Genomic DNA, 26,135 nt, shown 5'->3' with positions numbered 1-26,135 from the left:
GCACGGCCCAGGAGCTCATCCAGCCCATTGCATTTACACATCACCTGTTGCACCTAGATGTCATGTAGATTTGCAGCTTTAGAAAAGATATTGAAGGCGCTTATTATTTGGTAGCGATCTTTGACTTTATTTTTTCCTTTTCTTGCTGTTGTCGCGAGCGGTTTGCTGTTAAAAGGTTTTCTAAGGAATATGTCTTCACAAGTTGAATGACATTTGAACTGATGGCCCCTTAAATTGACACCTTTATCTAATCATTTAATATCCAGAAAATATTAATGCAATAGTTTGAATACTGAAAAATATTTATGATTGGAGTTTAGAATAGCTACGTGAAATGTGTAAGCTTCACCTCATGGTGGACTCATCATGGCTACTACTAGACATTGGAAAACATTGTTTAATTGCAAAGCAGAATATTCGGTTATGTAGCATGATGTTAATTTGTTTATAGTGTCCAGATGACTAGAAAAAAGTACAGCAAAAGATTTATTATAACCTTTAACAATAACTACAGGAATTATCGACAATAATAAATAAAGGTTATTTACTTGTATTTGTTTTGTGATTTCCAAGTTATTTGTGTATTACCTGCTGAACTGAAAGAAGTTACTCATTTGATGTACCAACCCTCATTTTGTAGTTTCATTAGATTTGTAATAGGTATGCCAGATTTCAGGTTGTGTATGTATTTCTTTCCATATCTTTATGGTTGCTATTGTTACTTAAAAATACTGTAAAAGTATTTCATGAAAGAGAGAAAGTCATAGAGAAAGAATTCTTTAAAAATCAGCTCTGGATTAACTGGCTGCTTTCATTTTGTTTGCCTCTCAACAATTAGGGAAATTTTTCAGAGAAACCAGAAGGCACACAGAGAGGTGGAGAGAGAGATTGATTCGGCATACTGGCAGGCTCAGTGGGATTGTTCCCAAAAGACTGGGCCCTGACTAGCAGGAATGGAAAGGGTTTATACAATGTGTATGAGGAAGCTTGCTATGCTTGAGCTACAGCTGGTAGCATGGGATATGTGGGAGTTTATCAGGAACTTTCCATGTTATCTGAGCAGGGGTCATGGCAACCTCGACCGTTATTGTGGGCAAGTTGTTCAGCAGCCCTTAGCAACTTTCCGCTTCAACACAACTTGGGTTTAGCGATTTCACTCTAAGCATTTTAAAACACAACAAAAATGTGGCCAGTTGAATATTCTATTCCACGCGCTCTTGTGAGAATTTCAGGACTGTTCTGGCACGAACTCCATGAAATGAATTCCACATCTCAGCTCTCTTAGCCGAGCGCTTGCCAGACAATGTCCTAGGAGCTTTATCCCAAATAATGCCCAGCAGTCTGAGATGAGGTAATATTGGTAAACATGAGGAAACTTGGCATAGAGGTTAAGAAACTTGCTCAAGATTACACAACTAGGAGGGTTAGCATTTGAACCCACACCACCTGGCTCTAACACACTGCCTGGCTCTAAAGTCCATGTTCTTAATCAATAGTATAGACTAACACACTGAGATGTGGAGAAGATGAATTGCCCGGGGTCACAGAGCTAGGCTATGAGGGACCTGGGCCCGGATGCCGCCACCTGAGCTGTTGGGCTGTGTCTGGCCCCTGCCCCCACTGACAGCCTCCTTGGGCACCAAGGTGTGATCTCATCAAGGGACCTAGTCTGGACGCAATCTGACTAACAAACCAGAAATACAGGGATTGCACATATTAATTTGCATTTCAATTCTATTTCCCAGTCCATAAGATGGCTGACTAATTGACTAATTGGTCAATTGATTTCCTGCACAAGGGCAGGAAGTAAATCTTGACAATCTGTGTACTAGGGCAGATGGCAGTGAAGGGAAATGAATCTCAAAGGAGGATTTGCCAACAGGATTTTCCATCAAGAACTCAGAACACAGGGCTGGAATAAATGTCTATGAAACTGAATGACTGAAAATTAAGTGAAAGAAAGGTACAAAACAGGACCTCCAAGGTGCAGGGTCTTGAGGAAACCAGTGCAATTAGGACTAAGGTCTGCAAGTTGTGTCCCGCTAGGGAAGCTGAATCTACCCAAACACCCCATGCACTCAAGTGAGATGCGCCCAAGATAGACTTGAGTCCGGACAATGGCGAGACTGGTAACAAGCCGAAGACCCAACTCTTAGTCAACCAAATAGCTTTCTCAGTATTGCTGATGAGAGAGAAAAGGCCCCCTTGCGTTTATGGTGAAGTTGGAGGGAAAAGATAAAAAATGAGAGCAAGCGGGGTGGGGAGGGGCGAGGGTAGGTCAACGGTCAGCACCAACTCACATGTGCACGGGCAGGTTGTCAGGCTTCCCATCCTTATTGGTGTCAGTGAGTTCAGTAATTGAGCTGACTGCCGTCACCACCTGTCCCAGCGTGTAGACAATGGAGAGCGACACAATGGTCCTGTGTTCAAAGGGGTTCAGAGAATCCAGATTAATCGCCTAATGGCAGTCCACTCCCTACCCCACCACAAAAAGGTTCCCTGCCTCTAACTTTCCAGCCATGAAGATACTTGCTTCTCAAACTCGAGTAAAACTGGTAACTCTTCAAAAGGCAACGTTCTGGAGAATGTGTGGCTTAGTGGGCATGTTAGAGCAGTCTTCGCTGGAGGTACCGGGACAAGGCAAAAGACCCATTTTATCTTTGAACAAAGTTGACTTTGAACTACTCATTTGACCTTCATTTTGCTGCTTCTTTGTTATGGACACATGAATTGTTCCATCTGTAAATGACGATGAATCTCTTTCTCATGTTATCTTTTCATCACTGGTGTCTGGAGTTGGTAACCCGCGTCACATCTACAGTGCAGATAAGGTGGTATTGACAGAGGTACTGCTGGGAGATTCGTCTTGTCAACAAACAACGTAAACTTACAGCAGCAATGGAAATACTGCCCAGTGCTGCAATTGTATGTTCTCTTCCTTATGGTTTTCTTTTCTTTTTTAAAGATTTATTTATTTATTTATACAAGCACTGGGTATAGTCAGAAGCGCGGGAGGGTGAGAGAATTCACCAGAGCCAGAGGGGAGAGCAGAGCAGGCAGACTGACGAAGTACACTGCTGAGGGGAGCAGCGGGCGGCAGGAGAGGTCTGCGCGCCATGTGGGACCCTCCTCTGGTGGCCGGGGAGCAGCCGGGGATCGAACCAGTGCTGCAGAGGCTGTGGGCAGTTTCGCAACCCAGAGCTCAACAGCTGTGCCACCGGGGAGGCCCCCTTATGGTTTTCTTGATGCTTTCTCTTCTCTAGCTGACTTTATGGTAAGAATACAGTATATAATACATATAACGTACAAAAAATAGGTGCTAATTGACTCTGTTACTGGCGAGGCTTCAGTCAGCAGCAGCAGTTACACTGTGGGGGGTCGACAGCCGCCCTTCTGCCTCTCTGTGGCTGCAGGTGTGTAGGTGGCCTCTTCCCCGGCCTGCTCCCTTTGCAAAGCAGCAGAGGCGGCTCCCTCCCGAGCTGCCACCTGCGGCTACGCAGGTCTCTCTTCTAACAACCCTGAGCCTTTCAGGGGCAGCTCCTTCTGCCCGCTTGTGTCTGTGCAACCGTCCTTGACTCCCTTCCCTTTTTATAATAGACCTGCCCTTTTGAATATTAAAAAAAAAGTTCTGTGCCTCCCTGGTGGTGCAAGGGGTTAAGCGTCAGCACTATGAAGCTATCCGCAGCCACTGCAGCCACATGGCGCGGCAGACCTCTCCTGTCTCACCCGCTGCTCCCCTCAGCAGTGTATTTCAATCAATCTGCCTGTTCTGCTCCCCACAATGTCTCTGGTGAATCCTCTCACCCTTCCGCACCTCCGGCTTACACCCCAGCACAAAGAAATAAATAAACAAATAAATAAATCTTAATTAAAAAAAGTTGCAAGGGAGTCTAAAAGGGGTGCTGGGATATTTGGACGCCATGGCGCTCAGTGCTTTCATCCCACCCCGTGCTGTTCAAGGGCCCCCTATATAGAAAGACTCAATGTTTTATGGAACTACTGTAATTAGTGCGATGCCTTTAAACGGTGAGAGACCCTTATCTTGTGCCTGGTAACTACACTGACCCAGGAACAGACCCACTGGTTATTTTTGTGTCATGTTGAATATTTTTGAGACAGTCAGTGATTATTCCTGCTTCTGCCCATTCCTGCTTTGGCCTGGCAGAAACTTTTCTCCCTCCCTCATTAAGTCCTAGGACTTCCTGAGAACCCCTACGGGGCATGCCCTGGGATCTCGTCCCATAGGACCAGGTGAGCAGCTCCTGACAAGGCGGGGCGTCTACTAGGGGTTTGCTTGTTCCCCCAGCCCTCAACTCCACACTCACCGACACTCCTAGGAGGAACCCCTAACTGGTCGATCGTGCCCCTGCTACGATCTCAAGATGAGACAAAGGTAAGTGTTGGCAGGAGGAAAACAATCCACCACTGCCACCTGGCAGGCCGGTGCCGCGACTGAGATCCGGGGATGAGCAGGAGCCAGGAGCGGGGCTGACACTCTCCTCAAGAGTTCACTGAGCCTTGAGTCCTTGCTCCCACCCTCCGCCATCCCGCGCCACCAGCTTGACCCGCCTCTGTCACTTGCTAACAAGAAAGTTGCAACCACTCACTTGAACTTGCCCAGCCACGAGTCGGCAATGATGGCTCCGAGAATGGGCGTCAGGTAGCACAGGGCGACGAAGGTGTGGTAGATGGCGGTGCCCAGGTTGTCCGTCCACAGGAAGAAGTACCGGAAGTACAGCGTCAGGATTGCTTTCCGCAGAGGGCAGGTGGAAGAGAGGGGGGCAGATCAGGACAGGGTTGAGCCAGGGCAGCTGGCCACGGAGGGGGTGGGGGGGTGGGGCTCGTTACCTTTCATGCCATAGTAGGAAAACCTTTCGCAGAACTCATTGATGACGATGAAGAAGATGCTCAGGGGGTAGCCCAAGCAGGTCTGCCAGAGAGAAACAGTCTCAGGTTGAGATGTGCCAAGAGCCGCTGGCAGGAAGGGTGGCCCATGGGCATCTAGGAACGGGGAGCCGCTGCCCCGGGGGCAGAGGGGAGAGCATTGAGGGTGTTTACATTTTCATGTCATCCCTTTCCACATGGAGACATGAACTCAAGCCTCTAGTTTCAGTGTTAGGCTGAGCAGGACCACACATATGCAGAAGTCCCCCCAAAACTCGGCACTGCACCCCCCGCCCCAGGTCCGAGGCACCCCCCTCTGTGAGTGAAGCTAAGGGAGCACAGCTACGAACACTCAGGAGCAAAACCTCTTCGAGGTCCTCGCTGGAGAGGAAGGGAGGGCGCTCACCTGCGACTTGGACATCCCTGAAAGGAAAAACAAAAGGCCAGCGTCAAAGTCCAGTCTTTGCAAGGCTCCTGCTCGGCCTCAGCCCAGGCCCTGCATGTTCCTGGCCGGCGCCCCGCTCTGCGCCAGCCCCTCTTAGCCGGGGTGGGGCTGCATCTGTATTTTCTTTAAATGAGTCCCTCGGGTCATTCTCCTGTGCACCGCGCAAGCGAGACTCCCGGCTGGTGCCCAAGCCACTTCCTCCTAAAAACACTTGAAAGGCTGCCCGTCGCCACAGGCCACCACCCAGACCCGCAGCCGCCCCCACTGTCTGACCTCGGAAACCAAAGACGCAGAGGGTGGCCCGTCCTGCGACCTGGGCCCGCCGCCTTGCAGCTCTGTCCCTGTGCGCAGAGGGCTCCCGCCACCCCAGCCGCTGCCAGCCCGCCCCGCGTCCTCAGCACACCAGACCAGGACGCCTCCACCAGGAAGGTGCCCCTCATGCACCCCTCCCTCCTGGAAGCTGCCTCTGACCTCCTTATTTGCCAAAGAGTAATAACAGTATCTTTTTGCCTCCCCCCACCACAGAATCACATGCTACCGCCCCATCCCCACACCCCACCCACCTCTTTCCAGAGCCCATGCCCCAGCAGGGCCTGTTGTTAGAAACATGATTAGGGAGCGAGAAGAAAAAGGGTTTGAGCCAAGTGCCACCTGCTTCCTTCTAGATAGCAGATGTACCCCTGTTCCCACTGCCCCAGGCCTGGCCCCCCTGCTCATCTCCCCTAAATTGTGACAAGAGCTGATCCAAACCCTCATCTCGAGTCTTAACATCCCCGGGTGCTGCTCCCCGCTGTCCCCACGGCCCCGTATCGATCAGTGTCTGTCCTGCACGCCCCCTCTCCAAGAGGAGTCATCTCCCTTCCCCTCCCCAGCACCCACTGGCCACATCTTAGGGTTCCCTGTTGTCAGGGTCCCCTGGATACCCCCTACCTCTAATGGAATCAGTGACCCCACAGCAGTGGTTCTCAATGTGGAGTGTACCTCTAAATCCCCCGCTCCCCCAGGGCTTCTGACAACAGGTTGCTGTCCCCACCCCCCGAGTCCTGACTCTAGGTCTGGGGTGACCCTCAGGCTTGCATTTCTGACAAGTTTCACTGTGATGATGGAGCCCGTGCGCCAGGGACCCCGCTGAGAACCACACACAGGCCGTGACGCCCATCAGCCTGACGGGGCTTCGGAAGTACGTCTGTCCTGTCCTGACTCTGAGCCCCCATCAGGCCAGATGCCTGTGCAGGATGGAAGGCCCCGGGGCCAGCACCCTGCAGCCCCCACCGCAGCGCCTACCCCCACCTCCGCACTGCTCTCCCGGGGGCCCACCTCGCACATCTGTCGCGCTGTGCTTTCATCTGGCGCAAGCCCAGGGCCCCTCCACCGAGAACCAATCCCCAACCCTGCAGGGGGTCCTTTCTGGGCCTGGACCCCGGAGCGCTCTGTGATGTGGGCATCTGTACTTCCTGGCCCTGCGTGGCCTCATTCCCACCCACTGAAGAGCAATGACGCTATTTCAGTCTTTGACCTGAGGTGGCCTCCCAGGGCTTGGATTCCAAGTCTTCCTGACACAAAAGTTCTGGAAGGAGATTTGTCAACACGAACAGACTGATCTTCCCCAGTTAGACTTCCTTTTGGGAAGGGGCTGCTCCAGGGGGACACAGGAGGTGAGCAGGGGGTCTGATGTGTGGTTGGAGCTCAGTCTTGTTCCTCACCAGCTGTGTGCCTGGGCAAGCCCGTCTCCTCCCGAAAGCCCACCTTCCAAATGGAGATGGTGCCCCCCACTATGTGCAGTAAGAGCTCCACATAAGCCCGGGTGCAGGCACGCTCAGTGGGAGATGCTAAGACCGCAGAATATAAGCACCTCATGGTGCTCTTCAGAGTGGAACTCACATGTTTGTTGAATGACTATGTAACCTAAAGACCCAGTGGGCTCAGTCATCTAGGGTGGGTTCTGCCCACTAGTAGGCTCATTGGCTCCCCCTGTCTCTGAGGCTGAGCAGCGTGGAATGCATCAGCATCCCCATGTTGTCTCAGTCCTTGCTGTGGTTTGGCCAATGGGCGACTTTGGTGGAGATCGGAGGTCAGGGTGATACAGAAGGTCACCTCAGGTGCTGTGCCCTCGTGGGGTAGCCCCTGCTCCTCCCACGCCGGCCCTGTCCACGCTCTCTAATGTGTAGAAAAGGTTCTGGTCACAGTTTCGTGTCACCTCCTCAGTCACTAACAGAGAAACCAGCACTCAAACTCTCCTTTATGGTTCCCTGTACCCCTTTAAAGAATCTTTATGGTTTCCTGGACCCCGTTAGAGAATCTTTCTGTGAAAAACCACTCCTATTTTCAGTTGGCCATCTGTTTCCTGATGGAACCGTGATTGAAGAACCCACCAACTGCGATTCATCACCGGCTGGGGAGAGGACGATCGTGAAATAAAGGGACCCACCAGGAAGATGCGCTTCTGGAAAGTTCCACACATGCAAACAAGGCTGTGGGCAGTGCTCGATGCCCCTTCCGTGGCTGTGGTGCTCTGTGTTGAGGACGTGGTAGGACGGTCTGATGTTTTCCTATTTAGACCTCAGCTACCACAGCCTTCCCTTGCCTCCCAAAGACCAGGCTCCCAGAACCTCACAAGTGGCAATTGAAGAACTGGCTCCAGGTCTCATTATTTCAAGCCTAAAAGGCCCCATCACGGGGCCCCAGTGATGGGCCTTCTACAGAAGAGCAGGAGGGGAGCAGGAAACCCCCAGCGCAGCAGAGATCACAACGATCTTTCTTTCATGTGGTTCTCAGAATTCTGGCTTGCAGGGAAAGACTCCCTCTGACCAGCACTTACAACTTTTTGCTAAATGTTACCTAGCACCTATATTTTGCTAAATAACAGGGCAAAGGTTTTATTTACTTTAGACATAAAAAGGGTTCCAGAAAAGAGAGCAAAAGGCTCGGAGGACGTACAGCTTGTTGCAACAACCCTCACACCCAGATTCGTGATGGAAATTCTGAAGTGCTCCGGCAAAAATCTGAGACGGAAGTGTCTTTTCTGAAAGGTGTTCCTTCCAAAGGGCTCCCTTTGTTATTGCAGGCAGGGATTGCTAAACAGTTCTTTTTCTAGAATTCAGAGCTGGTCACTGGATGTAATATTGCATCAGTATTTCCTATTACACCCAGTCCGCCAGGAATGCTCTTAGACAGGTCAGGGTGTTCATGGTGCTGAGCCTTAAATCTGAACTCAAACTCCTGCTGTCACAAGATTCTGTTGACTTTGGTACCCTGTGTTTGTTGGTGGTGTCCTGATAGCAAATCTAGTCCACATGTTTGATCTGAGATTCCATTCATCTGCACAGCTCCTTGGGATTTCACTCCTGATCAGGGTCAAACAGTCCTTGGGAGATGCTCAGCCAGTACCTCGCAAGGGGCGATTGAAAAATTGGTGCCAGCTCTCGTTATTTCAACCCCAAGAGGGTTTCTGTCTTTCTTTTGGCTGAAGAATTTAATAGAATAAGTGCATCATATTTGTCTGTGATTAGTGACTTGGGGGACGGCAGGAAGAATCCAGAAAGAAGGAACATAGCCCTAGGGACACTCTGATTTTGGCCCCGTGACTTCTGACCTCCACAGCTGGAAGAGAATACACTGTCTTGCTGGAAGTCACAGGTTTGTCGCCCTTTGTGACAGCAGTGACAGGAATCGAACATGCAGGGTCAGCTTCAAGCAGCCATAGTAGGTCTTTATCTGTACTTCCTTCTGTAGAACTCAGATGCAAGCTTCCTACCAAGTTTTGATTTTTTTAAATGTGCCTTTATATCATTTTCCCCCTAAGCAGCATTTTTTTTTTAAGCTGGGGCTGAGAAATTCACACCAGGCACCTTTAAACACCTGCAGGTTTCTTCAGTACCACCTCTACAGTGAGGGTTCTACCGCCCTGGGTTGCTCCAGGGAGTAAGGTGGCTTCTTGCATCTGGAGTAAAAAAATATTGATCATGCTTCTCTTAGGCTGTGCAAGTGCTCACGAAGAGGTCACCTCAGACCCAGGGAGGGCGTGACCTCTGTGAGAATATGCCGAGACTCCCTGTAACCTGAAGTGGTCTGTGAGTGGACGCCATAGGCCCACTGCTGCTGAGTCCAGCAGGTGCAAGGACAGGGGCCTTTGGAATCAGGAGGCTGAACCTCAGCCAGAGATAGTCTTCCTAGCCAGGTGGCCTGGTGCCAAGCACTTCACCACCAGAACCCCAGAGGTGCGAGCACCAAGGTACTTTCCATGGCTCCCTGTCAGGGGAATCTGGAATCAGACATTTTGACAGCAGCAGACTGCAAACTGCTTTGCAAGTTGGTTGAAAAGATGGAGACTGCTCTAAAAAAGACAAGGTTTGCTATTTACTGAGTCCCACGAAGACAGCTGGGTAGTGTCATGGAGATTGGGAATGGACTGCCTTCAAATTAAAATACCATCAGGAATGCACTGTGGGGGCCCCTGCGGGGGGGTGAGAAAGTGGCCCTCTGAAAAAGGAGCAGCCTCTCCAGGGTGGCCCACACTGACCCAAAGCAGAAGGGCCATACGATGTCACCCTGGGAATTTAGGCCACAGGGATTAGGCGGGTGTGGACAGGCCAAGTCAGTCCTTTCCAATACAAGCTGCCTGGCAAGCACTGCTTTTCAATCAGCTGCTTTCCAAACAGCAGCCCTGAGGTGTGTGACATCAGGGAGCTAAGGGGCTGGAGGATCATTTGTCATCCTGTAGGGCGGGGTCTTCAAAGTGTGACCTCTGGACCACAGCAGTAGCTGCAGCATCTGGAACTCAGCAGAAATGCAAATTCTCAGGGCCATCCCAGACCTGCTGAATGAGATACTCTGAGGGTGGACCCCTGTGGGCAGGTGATCAAGACCTCCCAGGGAGGCTGCTGGACCACTTGCTGCCTCGAGCCACGCCTGTGAACACCGATGGGAAGGATGGGGCAAAGATACCACCTGGTACCTTCCAGGTGATCAGCAAGGATGATGTCATTTTGGCCTCTGCATTCCCATTTTCTCAGCTCCATTCCTGGACAACCCCACAAACAACTTGCTCCTCCTCCTGTGCTCCTTCTAGACACCCACCTGGGCCTCCAGGGATAGAGCGTGTCAAGACCCATCTTGCAGTCCAGCTGCCTGTCAGGTGGCACCAGTGGCTCCCACACATTCCAAGCCCCTTGGCAGTGTGACTTCCATCCTGCTCCCCCCGCAGGCCCCTCATGACCGCTGCTGACCTCTCCTAGCTCTCTGGCTTCTTCTGACTCCAGCCTCAGGCCAGATCCTTCTTAATTCTTCTTCTTCTTTTTTTAAGTACTCTGGTGAGAGGATTCACCAGAGACAAAGTGGGGAGCAGAACAGGCAGATCTACTGAAATAAATACACTGCTGAGGGGAGCGCGGGCGAGACAGGAGAGGTCTGCTGTGCCATGTGGGTCACCTCCCTGGCTGGGGATGGAACTCGGGCTGCAGTGGCTGCGGACAGCTTCATAGTGCTGACACCAGGGAGGCCCTTGTGCCACCAGGGAGGCCCTCCTTCTTAGTTCTCTGCACCATCTGGGCTGTGTCACCAGAAACATGGCTGAACACTCATAGGTAAAGTTCTCCAAACTTGTGCCCAAGGGATCCAAGGCTCAGAGCAACAAGACAGGGGACAAAAAGAGCCAAAGAGAAGAGGAGGAAGAAACCCACTTGATACTGTTGGAATCTGGTGGACAGAAGCAAACCTTGGTGAAATCTCAGGAACCAGAGCCATTGAAATGGATGAAGCCGCCTATGAACCCACACTTGATGATGGACCGTTCACCCCGGAGCCCCGCTGGTGAGAGCCCCCAACCTCCACAGCAGTGTGCAGCTGTCCACTGTCTGATTCCACACTCACCCTGAAATGGGGCTATGGAAAACACCTTGGAATTGATGCAGGGGGACTTGTGTTTGCTGGGTTTTTAGGTGCAGATGGATCAAGACAGTAATGGGACCCAGTCTTTCAAGTTGAGAAAATGACTTTACCTCAAGTAGCTGCTTTAGTCGGTGCCATGACGCAGGAGATACAGAAGCAAAAGGTAAAACAGGAGAAGAAGAAATGATAAAGATCAGATCCTAAGCTGAAAGAGAGGCTGAGAAAAAAAGATAACATTCTAGAAGAAGACAATGGAAATAAAGAAATTTCAGCGCTTCCAAGATGACAAAAGTAAAGTAAGTGACAAAGATGCAACATTCTTAAAACAGCCTGAAAGATGGATTTTTACACAAAGCTCCAACTGGAGTTTGGAGACCCAAATTGAAAGCTGATAGATGTTGCTAATGGGCAGAAGCTCTGTCTCTATCTTCTGTTTTCTCCCTGAATAAAATAATTGGTGGAAAGGAAAAAAAAAAAATGCAGGGAGACCAGTGCTGGTGGAAGAGTACAGGCCTCGTTACGTGACCTTGGCCAACAGCTCTGCAGGGGAGCCGAGGCCCACTGGCCCCTCAGCACCAGGCATGTCACAAGTTGAGTTGCTGTTATCAGCCATGGTATCGGGGGGCTGGGGCCCCAGAAGCGGCACCTCTGGCCAGTCTCCCTCCACTGTCTGTGTGAGTAATAAACTGCCTCATGGTCTCCCTGACCGCCCACCAATCAGACCTGGGCTTTGCCTTGTCCCATGAGTGCCTGAGTAAAAGGCCCTTCCTCAGCGTGGGGGCCTTTGATCAGACTGAAGGGGGCAGCTCTGGGCCAGTGCCTTAGTTTGCAGATGTTGCCATAACAACACATATACACTGAGTGCCTTCAAACAGGGGCAGTTTATCTTCTCTCAGTTTGGAGGGTGCAAGTTTGGTGTCTTCTGAGGGGTTGGAGGAGACTAAGTCTCAGGCCTGCCCAGCTTCTGGCGGGTGATGGGCAGTCTTTGATATTCTTTGACTTGGAGAAGCATCTCCTGATCTCTGTCTCCATCTTCATGTGGCACTGTCCCCGTGTATGTGTGCCCCCCTAATTTCCCCTCCTTCCCAGGCCCCCAGTCACACTGCGTCAGGCGCCTGTCTACTCTGAAGTAATTGTGTACACCTACATCTGAACAGTAGCACATACTCAGGTACCTGGGTTAGGACCTCAGTGATGAATTTGGGGACGGGGAAGAGGTAGAAGTCAGCCCCTAATGGTCAGAGAGCATTTGCAGTGCACAGCCTACTGCTGTGGGTGACAGGTATCTGCCACATGACAGTCTCAAAGCCTAGAACTAAGGGCAAAGAATGGTCGCCTCTGAGGGTTTTACTTGTCACCTGTGACTTTTAGCATTCTGTTTCCATAACTACAGAGAGTACCATTCCCATTCTCCTTCAGAGATACGGTCTCCTTAGGGCTCAGGAGCAACTGTCCCCCTTCAGAGACTGGACACCCTCAGAGATTGTTTATTCTTCCATGGCAGGGAAAGAGCAGCCAGGACAGAGGCACAGAGTAAGCTGTTAGTCAGAACAGAAAGATCCAGAGATAGCCATCATTTCTGCCTCTGGTGTGGGCAGGGACCCTCACTCCAGGGAGAGGATTTGACTGGGTGTGAGGAAGGCAACCTTTGCTCTTGAGGCTATTTCCCTTATCTTCACCTGTACATTCTTTTGTTCTAGAACACCCTGAATTCTCAACATAGAGAGAGACTTACTTTAAACTCTGTGACTGCTGAGAGTGAGCTAACAAAGATATTTGTGACTTAGAGAGAAGACAGACCTCTCCTCAGACAGAAAATACCATCAAGGGAAGTGGTGTCAGCCTCCAGACACCACCCCTAAACCCCACAGTAAAGGGCCCCCACCAAACACAGAACCAAGTCTATTGAGTATGTTTGTGTCAGCCCGATAATGCTGTACCACTTGGCATAGGAGAAAACCATGTCAATGGCACACAAGTGTCATTAAATTAAAAGGAACCCATCTCCTGGTCTCCTGGGGAGTTTATTTTGGAGGCATTTACCTTAGAGAGTCTAAATTTCAGACACTTTTTTTTTTAATTCTCAGAGGTTCACGTCTAGCTAGCACAAATGCTCTCTGATGATAGTAAGTGATAGGTCGGGCTACAAATTAGGTACAGATGTGAACTTCCCCTCACTTGATATTTATGCACCTGATTCCTATTGTGAAACTATCTATAAGAATTTTCTAGAAGGAGAATGCTGGAAAAGCATTATGTGTATTTTAAATTTTGTTTGATATTACCTAACAACTCTCTATAGAAATGTTAGGTGACTTATTTATTTTTAGTCTTGTCATTTTAGAATGAACACACAGTGTAGAAAACAGCTATAAAAAAGGAAATAAAAGTTGAAATACTATTAAAGAGTTTAAGGTCACCTGGAAACTCTCTGGACAGCCTTAGCAGAGTATCAACAGAGTGCGGGCATAATTTTGGGATTAACTTGAGGTAAATCGCCTGTGCCTCCGATATTACCTAATATTATTCTACCCACCCAGTCTGCTTTGCAGGGATCCCTATTTGGAACGATGACTAGAAAACCCATCTGTGAGGAAGAAGCTAGTCTCCAGCATAGCACCTCAGTGGAGGAGGTGGCCACCAGTGTCATCTATATACACTAAGTGTATCTTCTACTAGACTTTCGGGTAACAGCTGTGCCTATTTCAGAGAGAACATTTTCTCCTCCCGTGTGTACTGGGTTGAATACGACCCCCCACCCCTACACTCACATCCTTCCCAGAGTCTCAGAAGACCTCCTTTGGAAATAGGGTTGGCACGGATGTAATGCATTAAGATCCAGGGTGACTGGAGCAGGTGGTTCCTCAACCCGACATGACGAGCACTCTTACTGAGAAGAAAGAGCCTGAGAGGGCAGCCATGTCAAGACAGATACAGGAGGGAAGATGAGTAGAAACAGGGACAAGAGGCCACAGGCTGATGGAGGCAGAGACCAGGGTGAGGTGTCTCAGGCATGCGAGGGCAGCCGGTCACACAAGGCTACAAGGAAAGCAAGGAGCATGTCGTCCCCAACCGCCTCCAGAGAGCGTGGCCCCGCCATCTCCTTGACTGTGTTTCCATGGGAGTGAACATTCCTGGTACTTTAAAGGACCCAGTCGGTGAGACAGGAAATGAATCTGCCGGGGAGCTTGTGTTTTGACTCCATGGGCAAAGCTTTGTTCCTCCAAGAACACCTCAAACGTACATCCTGAGGGCCTGACAAGGGCTGGCAATAAAATAGTGCCTTTTGATGCAGCTTGTGGAAGTTGTGGAGGCTCAGCTGGAGAACATGCAATGGTCTTTTGTGAAATGTCCAGTCTAAGTCCGATCCTTGAGCCAAATTTCCCTTCGGGCACAGGCGTATCTCCAAGCCCTATCTGGCGGGCTGGCAGCCCTCTTTCAGTAGCCCCAGGCCGCCCTCACTGGTTTCCACTCCTGGAGGAACTGGGCCTTCCTCCTTCCCTGGGAGTGTGTCCTGTAGCTGCACTGGGCCTGAATCGTGACCACCCACAAGCGCGACGGCGACCGGAGAAACGCCTCAGACACGCTCGGTCCGACCCAGGAGTCCACCTGCCCCCATCTCCTCGGCTCCAGCCTCTGAAGTCACAGCACAGCCATTCCCTGCGTCTCCATGTTGCAACCTCAGCACCTGAGTCAAAGGTTCCCATTCATCTCCAGATAACACTGGTCTCATTCTTTCGCCATCAGCAGAGGAACAGCTCAGACTGTTCCACGGATTCCGCCCTTGTTTTTACTTCCTTATCAACTCACCTGGGACACCTACCCACTTTCTCTCCTGCCAGGGCTGGACAGAATCAAGATGCAATTGTGTCCAGCGGCTGCGGCCGCCTGGGGAGGTGTGACACAGCTGACTGGGCACCCCGCTCTGAGTGGTCCCACCCTGGCCCTTCGGTGCCCCACCCTAGTGAGCAGAATGTGGTCCCTCCTGCTCCGGCACTTTCCAGGGAGCTCCACTAGCCAACTGCCAAGCTCCAATCTGCTCTCTAGTCCTTAGAGACCCAAAAGGCGGCAGGAAATCATTATTCAAAAAATCCCAATAAGACAGAGACAGACCCGGGGTGCTATGGGGTGCGAGAACTACAGGGGAACTCCTGAGGGGAGCAATCAGACACTGTCCAAAAATGAGCAATGATGTAAGAAATAAATTAATATCTTTTTAAAAATCCCAATAAATTGCATAAGTCCACTCGGCACCATGCAGCAGAAACTGCCTGACAAAGGCAAACCCTCCCACTCTAGTGAGGCGCCCTTAGCTGCTGCTTTCACTGGTGGGAAAAGTTGTTTCTGGGCTTAGGGTCCTGCCCCCTGGGATATGAGTTGCTTCTTCCAGGCAGGCCTAAGTTATCCCCATGCGTGGTAAATAAACATCCGCATAGAAAGTGCTGGAGGCGCATCTCAGCCAGACCATAGCCACTCAGCACCCCTGCTGGAAGACAGCCTTGCAAAGTGATTTTCAAGTTCTAGCCACTCATTTACCCAAGGTGTGGACAAGGCAGGCACTAGACCTTCCTTCTGTGGTCTCACTTGGGGGCAGAGGAGGCCACTGGCCACGGTGACCAGTACGAGCGAGCCTGTCGTGTAGACCGGTGGTTCTCAAAGTGCTGTCCCGGGACAGCAGTCAGCGGCACCTGAGACCACGTGTCGATGCAAATCCTCCAGGCCTGCCCCAAGCTCCTGAAGCAGCCACCAGGCCCAGGCCCCGCAGCTGGGAGAAAGAGCCTGATGTGTTGAAGCTTGAAAACCACTTTTTAAACTTCAGTTCTGTTTTGCGGTCTGAGGCTCCAGGCACCCAAGTGTGGAGGGACTTTACCTTGACACCCACAGCCTGAGGCAAGAATACCAGCTTCCCTGGAATTTCAGCATTGTTCTCCAGGAGGAGGAAAGGAGATAGAAGGGCCTTCAAATGGCAAGGGTTGAGGCAAGACTGTCCATCTTTTATGTTCAGGCCAGATGCCAACCAGGAAAAACTCACTAGAATCATCTACCAGAGGCTTGAGGAGATGGGGTTGAATAAATCAACCAATCATTAAGTGAATGAATTTCTCAAATCAGCCTGGACGCCTTGGCAGAGGAGGCAGAAGCTGGCTTCTGGAGAACTTGCAGCCTCTTCATACTTAATTTTGAGACTAAATATGGGATGAGTCACGGAGAAGGGCCTATGGTTTTTCAGAACTAAAATATGGGAAGTGATTTGTCAGAGCAGCAGGTAGCCTAAATTCTTGCTAAGTTCTGGGTAAAGGAGGGATGGTGGCAAGGAGAGAGTCTAAATATTACAAATCTTCAGCAAAAATGTCCCCACCCCTACAAAATCTCTGGTCACTGAGGGTCTCCTCACCTCTTGAGAGGTCCACAGCCCCCCGGGCCCCTGACTCCACAGAGGCCTTAGGGAAAGCACTTTCCCTACTGCCTGGCTGTGGAAAATCACCTGTCCTTTAAAGCAAGGGTCAACCGACCACAGCTCTTGGGCCAAATCCAGCCCACTGCCCATTTTTGTGCAACTGTGCAGCAAAGTAGAGGCTTTCAACTTTCAAATGATGGAAAAAGCAATTTTTAAAGACTATCTTGTGATACAAGACAATGAGATGAAATTCTCATTACCCTGCCCAGGAATAAAGTTTTATGGGACACAGTTCAGCCCACTTATGTTTACATATTTCAAAGGACAAGGTCAGAGTTGAATAGTTGCCACAGAGACTGACTGCATGGTCTCCAAAGTTGAAAAGATGTCTGGCCCTTTACCAGAAAGGTTTGCCAATCTCTCTTGAAAGCAAAGAGCTTGCAATTCAGGATGCCCTCCAGGTCCCGGCCAGGGTGTAGCTACTACACACTGCGTACCCCATTCAACTTCTTATCCAGTTCATTTTGTGGGTCCTTGTTACTCAATCTAACGAAGGCTTGAGTGGCCCAGTCCAGACTCTCATGCACCCCACACTTTCCGTGCCAGCCCTAAACTCTGCCCCTCCATCTCAGGGCGTGAAAGAGCTGAGTGTGCAAACTGCTTCATTACCCCTGGTGAAGTCAGCTCCCAGCATGACCCGAGCATTCCAAAGGTCTGTCTGCAGAGGGGCAGGGACTCGCTATCTTTTATTTTGAAAACGTTTCCTAATTGTTTTCTTTGGCTAGAAAGAATCTACACCTAGATAGCGAACCTTTAGAAGTGGAGTAAACCATAAAAATTTTCATTGCTACTCACGTGTGATCCCAACCTCAGAGCAAACAAGCAACAACAAGAAAACCAACCCTAAGGAGCACCGTTGCTGACTAGTCCATTCAATCCCACCACACTTCAAAGCTAGACTCTGAAAATGCAAGTAAGTCCTCCGAGCACCTACCAGAAGAGCTCCAGGAGTGACACACCGAGGGTGTGCTGGCAGCCCAGCAGGGGGGCTGCCTGCCCAGCTGAAGTCCGCTGGGTACAACTGACAGCAGCCAGGAGCAGTTTCTGGAAAGCGCATGCCATCCCCTCTGAGGCCGCTGCTGCTGTTTCTAATGGCAAAGAGGCAGGATCCCAAACAGCTGAACTCGACTGTTTCAGGATCCGGGTTGATTCCTGGATGCCCTGACACTCGGCGCTGTGGGACCCGGGCTGCTCTACTCCCCTGTGCCTTCCTTGAAGCTTGGGGACGGTGGCCGTGAGCAGGGCCACTAAGGCTGGCCTCAGTTGCTCTCGGCCCAGGCAGGGCTCCATCAGGAGCTCCACGGTCCCCTGGCCAGCGGCCACTGAGCGCCCACGGGGTTCTGCTGGAGGGTGCGCGGGCTCTGCCATCACCCGCACCACACAGTCCGGCTTCCAGGCACTCCCTGCTCGCCGCGTGGACCAGCAGGACCTCGCGGATTCCCAACAGGTGGACAGATCACGGTTCCTGGAAGCCTGGAATCTGGGCTCCTCGGGGTGCTGCGCCCGGGTACCCGGGGCGTGCAGAGACCTCCCGCCCCTCGACTTCCCCGGAGCCCACGATCCGCGTCTCGCCGTGGCCAAGTGTCCCTGCCTTGCGCGCCCTCGCGGCCGCGGCAGGTGCCCTCCCCGCGCCAGCCCGCGCCGCCAGCCCTCCCGGCCCTGCGGCGGATCCGCGGCCCCCGCGGGGTGGGGGGTCCCCTCGGCACCGCCCTGACCCAGCGGCGCCGGCGCCCGCAGCTCCCCGCGCCCCGCCCGCCCGGCGCGCGGACCTACCCATGGTGGCGGCTCCAGGGGCTGCCTGCGACTGCCGCGCCGAGGCCAGGCGGGAGGACCTTTTCTTTCAGGTGTTGCTCCTGACTTTGTTTCCAGGCCCTGCCCAGCCACCTGCGAGATCCGGCTCTGCAGGCGGGGCGGCGGCTCCACCCTTGGAGGAGGTGGAACAGCCGGGGGCAGAGGTTAGTGCTCCTTGGGCCCCACCAAGGGGACGCGGGTCGCGGCCAGCACCCGGACTCCGCCGCTCCGCCCCGGGCCCGTGGCGGGGGTGGGGGTGGGGGGCCCCAGAGGCAGGGCCGCGGGGGCAGCAGCAGCCAGAGACCCGGCCAGGGACGCCCCGACGTGAGCCGCCGGGAGGGCTGGTTCCCAGGCAGGCTCCCCAGATACACTTTCCATTTGCTGACTCAAGAGGTCGGGACTGGGCCCTGAGAATATGCATTTCTAGCAAGGTGTGAGGGGATGTTGGTGCTGTGGGTCGGGGACCCCAATGGTAGAGCAGCGTGCGGGGGAAGCCCAGGTGCGGGGGGCAGGCGAGGTGGGTGAACACGGTCACTGTCCCGTGCACGTGCGCAGGGCTTCGCCTGGGCTGGAGGGAGGCTGGCTGGAGGAGGCTGCATTCCTTTAAGAACGACGGAATATAACCAAAATGAAAATGCACACATTGTGCAAAAAAGAAAAATGATGTATGAATTATATTAAAAATTTTTAAAAATAATTAAAAAAAAAGAATGACGAAACAGGGGCCTCCCTGGAGGTGCAAGTGGTTAAGCACAGCACTAGGAAGCTATTGGCAGCCTCTGCAGCAGGAGTTCGATCCCCAGCTGGGGTACAGGCCAGAGATGCGGGGAGGGGGGTGGGTGAGAGGATTCAGCAGAGACAGAGTGGGGAGCAGAACAGGCAGACTGATGAAATACACTGCCGAGGGGAGCAGCGGCCGAGTCGAGAGAGGTCTGCTGTGCCATGTGGGTAGCTCCCTGGCCAGGGATCATATTCGTGCTGCAGATTGCTTCACAGTGCGGTGTTTAACCCCTTGCGCCAGGAGGAAGGCCCCAATATTTGTCTTTGTGAGTCTGACTTGCTTTACTGCACATCTCTAACTCCTTCCATTTTGCTGTAAGTGGCAATATCTCTTCATGGTTGTATAATATTCCATGGTGTGGAGAATTAAACCACATCTTCTTGGCCAATCCTTCATCAGTGGACACTTAAGTTGTCTCCATGTCCTGGTTCTTATAAATAGTGCTGCAATAAACATTTAGAGCAATAGTTTTTTGAGTTGATGGCTTCATGTTCTTTGAATAGATATCCAGGTGTGGGATTGCTGGGTCATACAGTATTTCCATTTTTAGTTTCTCAAGGTAAATCCAGATCACTTTCCATAATGGCTAAATGGCAGCTACTGCTAACAGGACTTTCATGAGTCCAGTTTGTGGGTCTTAATCTATTTGTGTCTTTCTCTGGGATTGGCAGATACCTAGAGAGTAAAAGAAGTAAAAGACAGCAAGAAGAGCTCTTAGGATGTCTCAGCCTTTTTAGTGCTGGAATAAGACTTACCCTTACACACCACTTGTGCTTGTCCATCAGCCACTCCATTTCTAAAATGAGTGACAGTGAAACCATGTGGTCAAAGCCCAGGGTATGAGGTCAAGGGGAGAGTCTGGCATCAGACAGACTGGATTTCAGCCCCTTCTCCACTGCCACTTACTAGGGTTGCAAGGGAAGTGCCAGGACTACAGCTGTTATAAAAGAAGAAAAGGAGAGAAGACCAAGGGGGAGGTGATGGGAAGACAGGAACAGAGATGGGGATGATGTGGCCATAAGCCAAGGCATGACTGGAGCTTCCAGAAGCTGGATGAGGCAAGGAGGGATGCTCCCCTCTAAAGACAGTGTTTGTCAATGCTGTGATCCCCAATTCTGGGCTCCAAAATTGTGAGGGAATACATTTGTGTTATTCTAAGTTATGAAATTTGGGGTAATTTGTTATGGCAGCCTCAGGAAACCAGCACATGGAGGGCCAAGGAGAAAGGAGAGCTAAGTAGAGACTGACACAGTTTTACTTTCTCTTGAGACAGAGAGTGGGAAGCTCCCCTGTGTACACCACACACCAAGGAACATTGAGTGAGACATGCCTTCCCCCCAGTCTAGACCATGCTGTGAATCCCAGTGGATTCTAGGGATCAGCTGACCTTGTCCGAGTCAGCAGAGCCCCCCTCTTCTGCCTCCTGCAACCTTTGCTCTTCATTTATATTTCTCCATCTGGCTGGAGTCCCTTGCCTATTTTGCCCTCCTTAAGAGATATCAAAAAGCGTGAGCCTGTGAGTGTAGGGCTGCTTCTCTATTGCTTATCACTGTTTGCCAATGCCTATTGGTTTGCCCTTGGAGACGATAAATCATGGCTGGATGGAGTAAATAAATGCAGGGAAGAAATAGCATTTGCCCACCTGCTACAAAGAGTCGGCTGCACCCTGATTTGGGGTGAACCCAAGAATCTGCACTTGCCAGTCCCCAGGGGCCGCTTCTGCTGCTGTCCTAGAACAGGAATGCGTTGACAGAGGTCCAGGACCCCCAGCTTCGGGAGCTCAACAGCCAAAATACCACCCTGCCCAGAAAACTTTGATCACCATTTACTCACATGCTTCACCTTGAAATCAGGCAGACCTGAGGACCGGTAATGAGCTGAACTTGCTTCCCACCTGCCCAGAGCACGTTTTCTTTCCTTCACTCAGTGCTGCATTTTCTATTTTGCAGTTCCTTTCCTTGCAGCCTGCAAGCCCTTAGAGAACGCCCACTGCTGCCCTGCGTCTTAGTGACACCACTGCTTGGAGAGGTTTCTTTCTCCTTCTCAGGCACCCAGTAGAAAGCCTGGGCAGGGCAGGTCCAGCCACCTTGGGGAAAACTACCTCAGTTTCTCCCTGCACACCACAGTCTTCTAGAAGGCAGGTGTGTGCTAAAAGTCAAAAGACAGAAGAGACAGGTGAGTGGATAAACTAAACATGGTACATCCTTACATGGCATATATGTCACCTTTAAATGAGAAGGGAATTCTGACGTAGCAGTGACATAGATGGAACTTGAAGGCACGATGTTCAGTTACAGAAGTCAGACACGAAAAACCAAATGCTGTGATGATGCCCCCAGCCCGAGGTGCCCAGTCCACAGACAGGAAGTGAAGGGTGGGCACCTGGGCGGAGAGGTGGAGACTGACTGAAATCTGGTGGTGTGAGTCTTCTAACTATGTTCTTAATGATTACCTAAGCTTCCCAGTCACAAGATTGTTTGCAAAATGCACGTATGTAAACATGGTCTCTATAAAAATTTCTCCAAAGAGGAAATGCAAAAATGGCCAACAGGCATATGGAAAAATGTTCAGCATCACTTGTAATCAGGGAAATGTGAATCAAAACTACCATGAGATACCATCTCACACCAGTGAGAATGGCACATATTAAACAGACTAGCAACAACAAATGTTGGCGAGGATGTGGAGAAAAGGGAACTCTCCTGCACTGTTGGCGGGAGTGCAAACTGGTCCAACCACTGTGGAGAGCTGTGTGGAGATTTCTGGACCTACTAAACATAGAGCTTCCATAGGATCCAGCAATTCCACTCCTAGGTATTTACCCAAAGGACACAGAAACATTCATTCAAAAGGGCACCTGCACGCGTATGTTTATAGCAGCACTATTTACCATAGGTAAGCTATGGAAACAACCCAAATGCCCCAAAATAGATGACTGATCAAGAAGATGTGGTACATATACACAATGGAATATGACTCAGTAATCAAAAAAGATAAACTCATCAATTTGCAGCAACAGGGATGGAGCTGGAAGGGATCATGCTCAGCGAAATAAGCCAGAAAGAAAAAGAAAAATACCAGATGGTCTCACTCATAGCAGGAATCTAGAAAACCTAAATAAGGGACCAGGAAAAAACCTAATTCTAATAAAGTAAAAATCAAAATCAACAGCAACTATAAACCAGAGACACACTACTGGGGGTGGGGGGTGGAGGGAGTAGGATCAAAACAAGGGGGTGGGAATTGTATGGGGACTATAACCAAGATGAAACTGCCTACATTGTGCAAAAATGAAAAATGATGTAAAAATATATAAAATAAAATAAAATAATTTACTGTACTAAATATTTTATAATAAAAAAAAAAAACCACAACGTCCTTCCAAAATATCGAGGTGCTTGAGTGAGTGATTTCAAACTTTTTGTTGTGAGGACCAGCTAGTGTTAAAATTCAATGTGACCACATAGGCTACTTGCATTCTCAGGCTCTGCAGCAAGAGGCTCAGAGGTTTTGCTGACAAGAGCAGGGACTATGGTGAATTGTGTTTTTCAATCTCCTTCAGGACTTTCAATAATACTTTGACCTCTTCTGAATGGGAGATACTGTTATTACAGTCTTACTCTTCTACCTTAAGAGCAAGGTGTGGGGTGTGTGTGTGTGTGTGTGTGTGTGTGTGTGTGTGTGTGTGTGTGTGTGTGTGTATCATTTAGAGTTGACTACACAATTTGTGGATTTGAGCCTGGTGCAAAATGAAAAAGCAGAGCCTTTGTTCAAAAAGCAAACAAACATTGAGTAGAAGATGCTAGAATATTGGGCCTTTTTACCCCCAGTCTCTCACTTGACATGTCATGCTGTTTGCTATTTAATGTCATTTTAAATGAAGACAAATTTTTAATTACTATCATGAACTTCACTGTTCATCTTTGTTATGTGACGCCAGTTTTAAAAGCACATATAAATGCATTTGACACATTTGCAAAATCCTTAAAATTATTTGTGTCCCATAGTTCATACCTGCTTGTGTATTTTGTCCTCATATAGCAGTGGACATGACTCATGAAACTAACCCAACATTTTGATTTCACTTCTTGACATGTGCACATTTGACCAATATGCAACCTTTGGCTGAATGATAAGTAAAGTCTGAAAGGAAAAGGAACTCTGAGCTGCTCTATCTTTCTGTTCCTTCTATGTCATCACTTTCAGTATAAGTCACCTGCCAGCACAGGGAATGAACACAGGTGTAATGCCAGTAATGCCACCAAGTTCCTGGGAATGTTTTTGAGGACTCTACTACCCTCTGTCTGTGTTGGAAGCCAGTTCTGGCTGGAAAGGAAAGCATAGCCCCCGGGAACTGCGGGCCCCTGCTTAGTTAGCCCCTACATACCTCGCTGTTATTCCCACTGAACTCCAACATGCTGAGGCCACTGGATCCTGGAGGGTATGGCGTTTCATGACGCTGCCTCCGGTGGGCCGAGGACTGGCTGTAAGTGAGGCAAAGGGCAATGTCTCCACTGCTCTTGCGAATGCTCCAGTGTCCCCTTGGATGCACAGAATACAAATATGATCAGAAATGCCCAGAGGTGGTAGCAGAGCATTAAATGAAGTATCGGGCTCTTCTGAGCTTAGGGCCCTGGGCTCAGGGCACATGCACGTAAAGCTAGCTCTGGATTTACTTGGCTCCTCTACATATGGAACATGTGTAAGTGTTGGTGGCTCAGTCTACATTCTGTTACACACTCGCCATATTTATGAGCCTTGCAGTTGGCAACCTGTTGAAAATCCCTCTGGAGTGAGATATACCTGAAGTGGGATCTCATTTTCGTGGCGTAGGGCAGGTTACTTAGTTTTTCTGCAGAAAATGTGATCATTAATTCATGAGGTGTTGTGGAGTGTAAGAGCATAATACAGAAACCTCGTTCCAGGCTTCAGGGAGAACAGGACATGCTCACACGAGGAGCAATTTTTCTTAGAGAGAGGAGGATTTGCAGCTGCGTACCTGTGACCTGCTCCCTGGGGCTTCTTCCCCAGGAAACTGTAGGAGAAATGGCACTGACAAGTAGTTCTGAAACCTGGGCCTGATCCCAGCCCAGTTAGGCAGCAGCTGTGTGAACCTGGGTAAGTCACCTTCACGGCCACGTGTGGCTCCCCAGCTGTGAATGAGAAATAAGTAAGATGGTATCAGTCAAAGAGTAAAAGACAGATTTCAGATGGCTTCACTCTCTGCAAAACATAAACACCCAAAAAACAATTACATGCAACAAAAGAAGAGATAAAAATTTGAACTCTGCAAAACAGAAGAGAATGGCTGCTGGAGGGAACAGAGGAAAGGGTGTAGGGGTGGGGCAGGAAGGCACAGGGGGTTGGTGGAGGGAAAAAATTATATTTCTATTTTCTTCATAATTATATTTCTACCTTTCCAGTGCCTAGAAAGGTGTAAATAAGCAGCAGAAAGACTGATGGTTCCTGCCTCCCCAACAAGTCTATGTGTCAAATCCCAGGAATTAACACACATATCTGTATTTCTATATATATCAATATATTTTCTTTTTCTTTCTTTTGATGAAAGAGACTTTACTGATGAGACTGCCATGGGCAGATTATCCATGTAAGGCTCATGTCACAGCAAAGATTCTTACAAGTGAACGAGGAAGGCGAGAGAGACCTCAGAGAGGGAGACAAGAAGGTCAAGTGATGCAACTGTAAGAAGGAAAAAGAGTAATAAGATGATCCAGCTCATGGAATCACAGATTTTAACTGAGATACTATGCATAACAATTCCCTGAAAAGACCAGGAACCCTCAGCCACTGCTTCAGCAACCCCATTTGTCGAGTTGGGGGTCTTTTCAAAGAAGCTGGAATCAAGACAGAAATATCTCCATCCTTTCAGGCTCCATCTTTCTGACTTCCTTTGTTTTAAATGAGTCTCTTGTTAACAACAAAGTTGAGACTGTTTTTGTGCACCACTGGAAACTGGTTAGATGGGTGAGTTAAGCTCATGTACAGATGTCTGCTTTTAGCCTTGTCATATTAGCTCATTGAATATTTTATGTTATCATAGTTTTATAAAAATGTTTTATTATGTCATTTTGGGGTGTTTTAAACAGTTTTATAGATACAATTTACAAGATGTAAAATTCATCTATTCCAAGTGTGCCATTTAGTGAGTTCATTCTTTTTTTTTTTTTTAAAGATTTTATTTATTTATTTATTTACTTATTTATTTATTTATATAAGCACTGGGTACAGTCAGAAGCGCGGGAGGGCGAGAGAATTCACCAGAGCCAGAGGGGAGAGCAGAGCAGGCAGAAGGACCGAAGTACACTGCTGAGGGGAGCAGCGGGCGGCAGGAGAGGTCCGGAGGCCAGGGAGCAGCCGGGGATTGAACCGGCGCTGCAGAGGCTGCAGGCAGCCTCGCAACCCAGCGCTCAACCGCTGCGCCACAGGGGAGGCCCTAGTGAGTTCATTCTTTGTATTGGAAGGGGAACATAGTTTTTCTGATATTTGGGGAGGAAGATTTGTATTCTTGTACAGGTGGTGAGTTAATAATTATAACCTTCTTTAATACTCTTAATCATCTATTTCTTTAGATGGCACCAATTGTTCCTACTCTGGGAAGTGACAATTCCAGTGTTTCTCTGCTCTTCCGTGCCTGACCCCTTCAGCGTGCAATTTGCTCATGTTTATACCTGTACACATGGAACATAACTTATACTTCTTTACTTGATTTGTCAGGTTTTTTTTTTAAGATTTATTTTTATTTAACTAGGGTACAGGCCAGAGGTGCAGGGGTGAGAGGATTCACCAGAGACAGAGTGGGGAACAGAACAGGCAGATGGACTGAAATACACTGCTGAGGGGAGCAGCGGGCAGACAGGAGAGGTCTGCTG

At 49.8% G+C, this 26,135-nt stretch overlaps 1 protein-coding gene and 1 pseudogene across 1 annotated transcript in view; one reads left to right on the top strand and one right to left on the bottom strand.

Moving 5' to 3' along the window:
- Window positions 1–18,451, bottom strand: part of SLC15A1 (solute carrier family 15 member 1) — a 39,935-nt gene extending 21,484 nt beyond the window's left edge. Inside the window, exons 1-5 of the mRNA XM_037527986.2 lie at window positions 18,447–18,451; window positions 5,291–5,307; window positions 4,849–4,930; window positions 4,608–4,749; window positions 2,301–2,420 (exon numbers count right to left, since the gene is read on the bottom strand). Coding sequence (XP_037383883.1) covers window positions 2,301–2,420; window positions 4,608–4,749; window positions 4,849–4,930; window positions 5,291–5,307; window positions 18,447–18,450 — 365 coding nt within the window. The 5' untranslated portion in view covers window position 18,451. The remainder of the gene's footprint in view (window positions 1–2,300; window positions 2,421–4,607; window positions 4,750–4,848; window positions 4,931–5,290; window positions 5,308–18,446) is intronic.
- On the top strand, window positions 10,894–11,620 carry LOC119259619 (protein FRG1-like; annotated as a pseudogene).
- Window positions 18,452–26,135: the final 7,684 nt, after the last annotated feature.

Source organism: Talpa occidentalis, unplaced genomic scaffold (genome assembly GCF_014898055.3).
Source record: "Talpa occidentalis isolate TD23 unplaced genomic scaffold, MPIMG_talOcc4v2.1 talOcc4.5, whole genome shotgun sequence".
Lineage (NCBI taxonomy): Eukaryota > Metazoa > Chordata > Mammalia > Eulipotyphla > Talpidae > Talpa > Talpa occidentalis.
The sequence above is the reverse complement of the archived record's forward strand: the minus strand, read 5'-3'. Positions and strand labels throughout refer to the sequence as shown.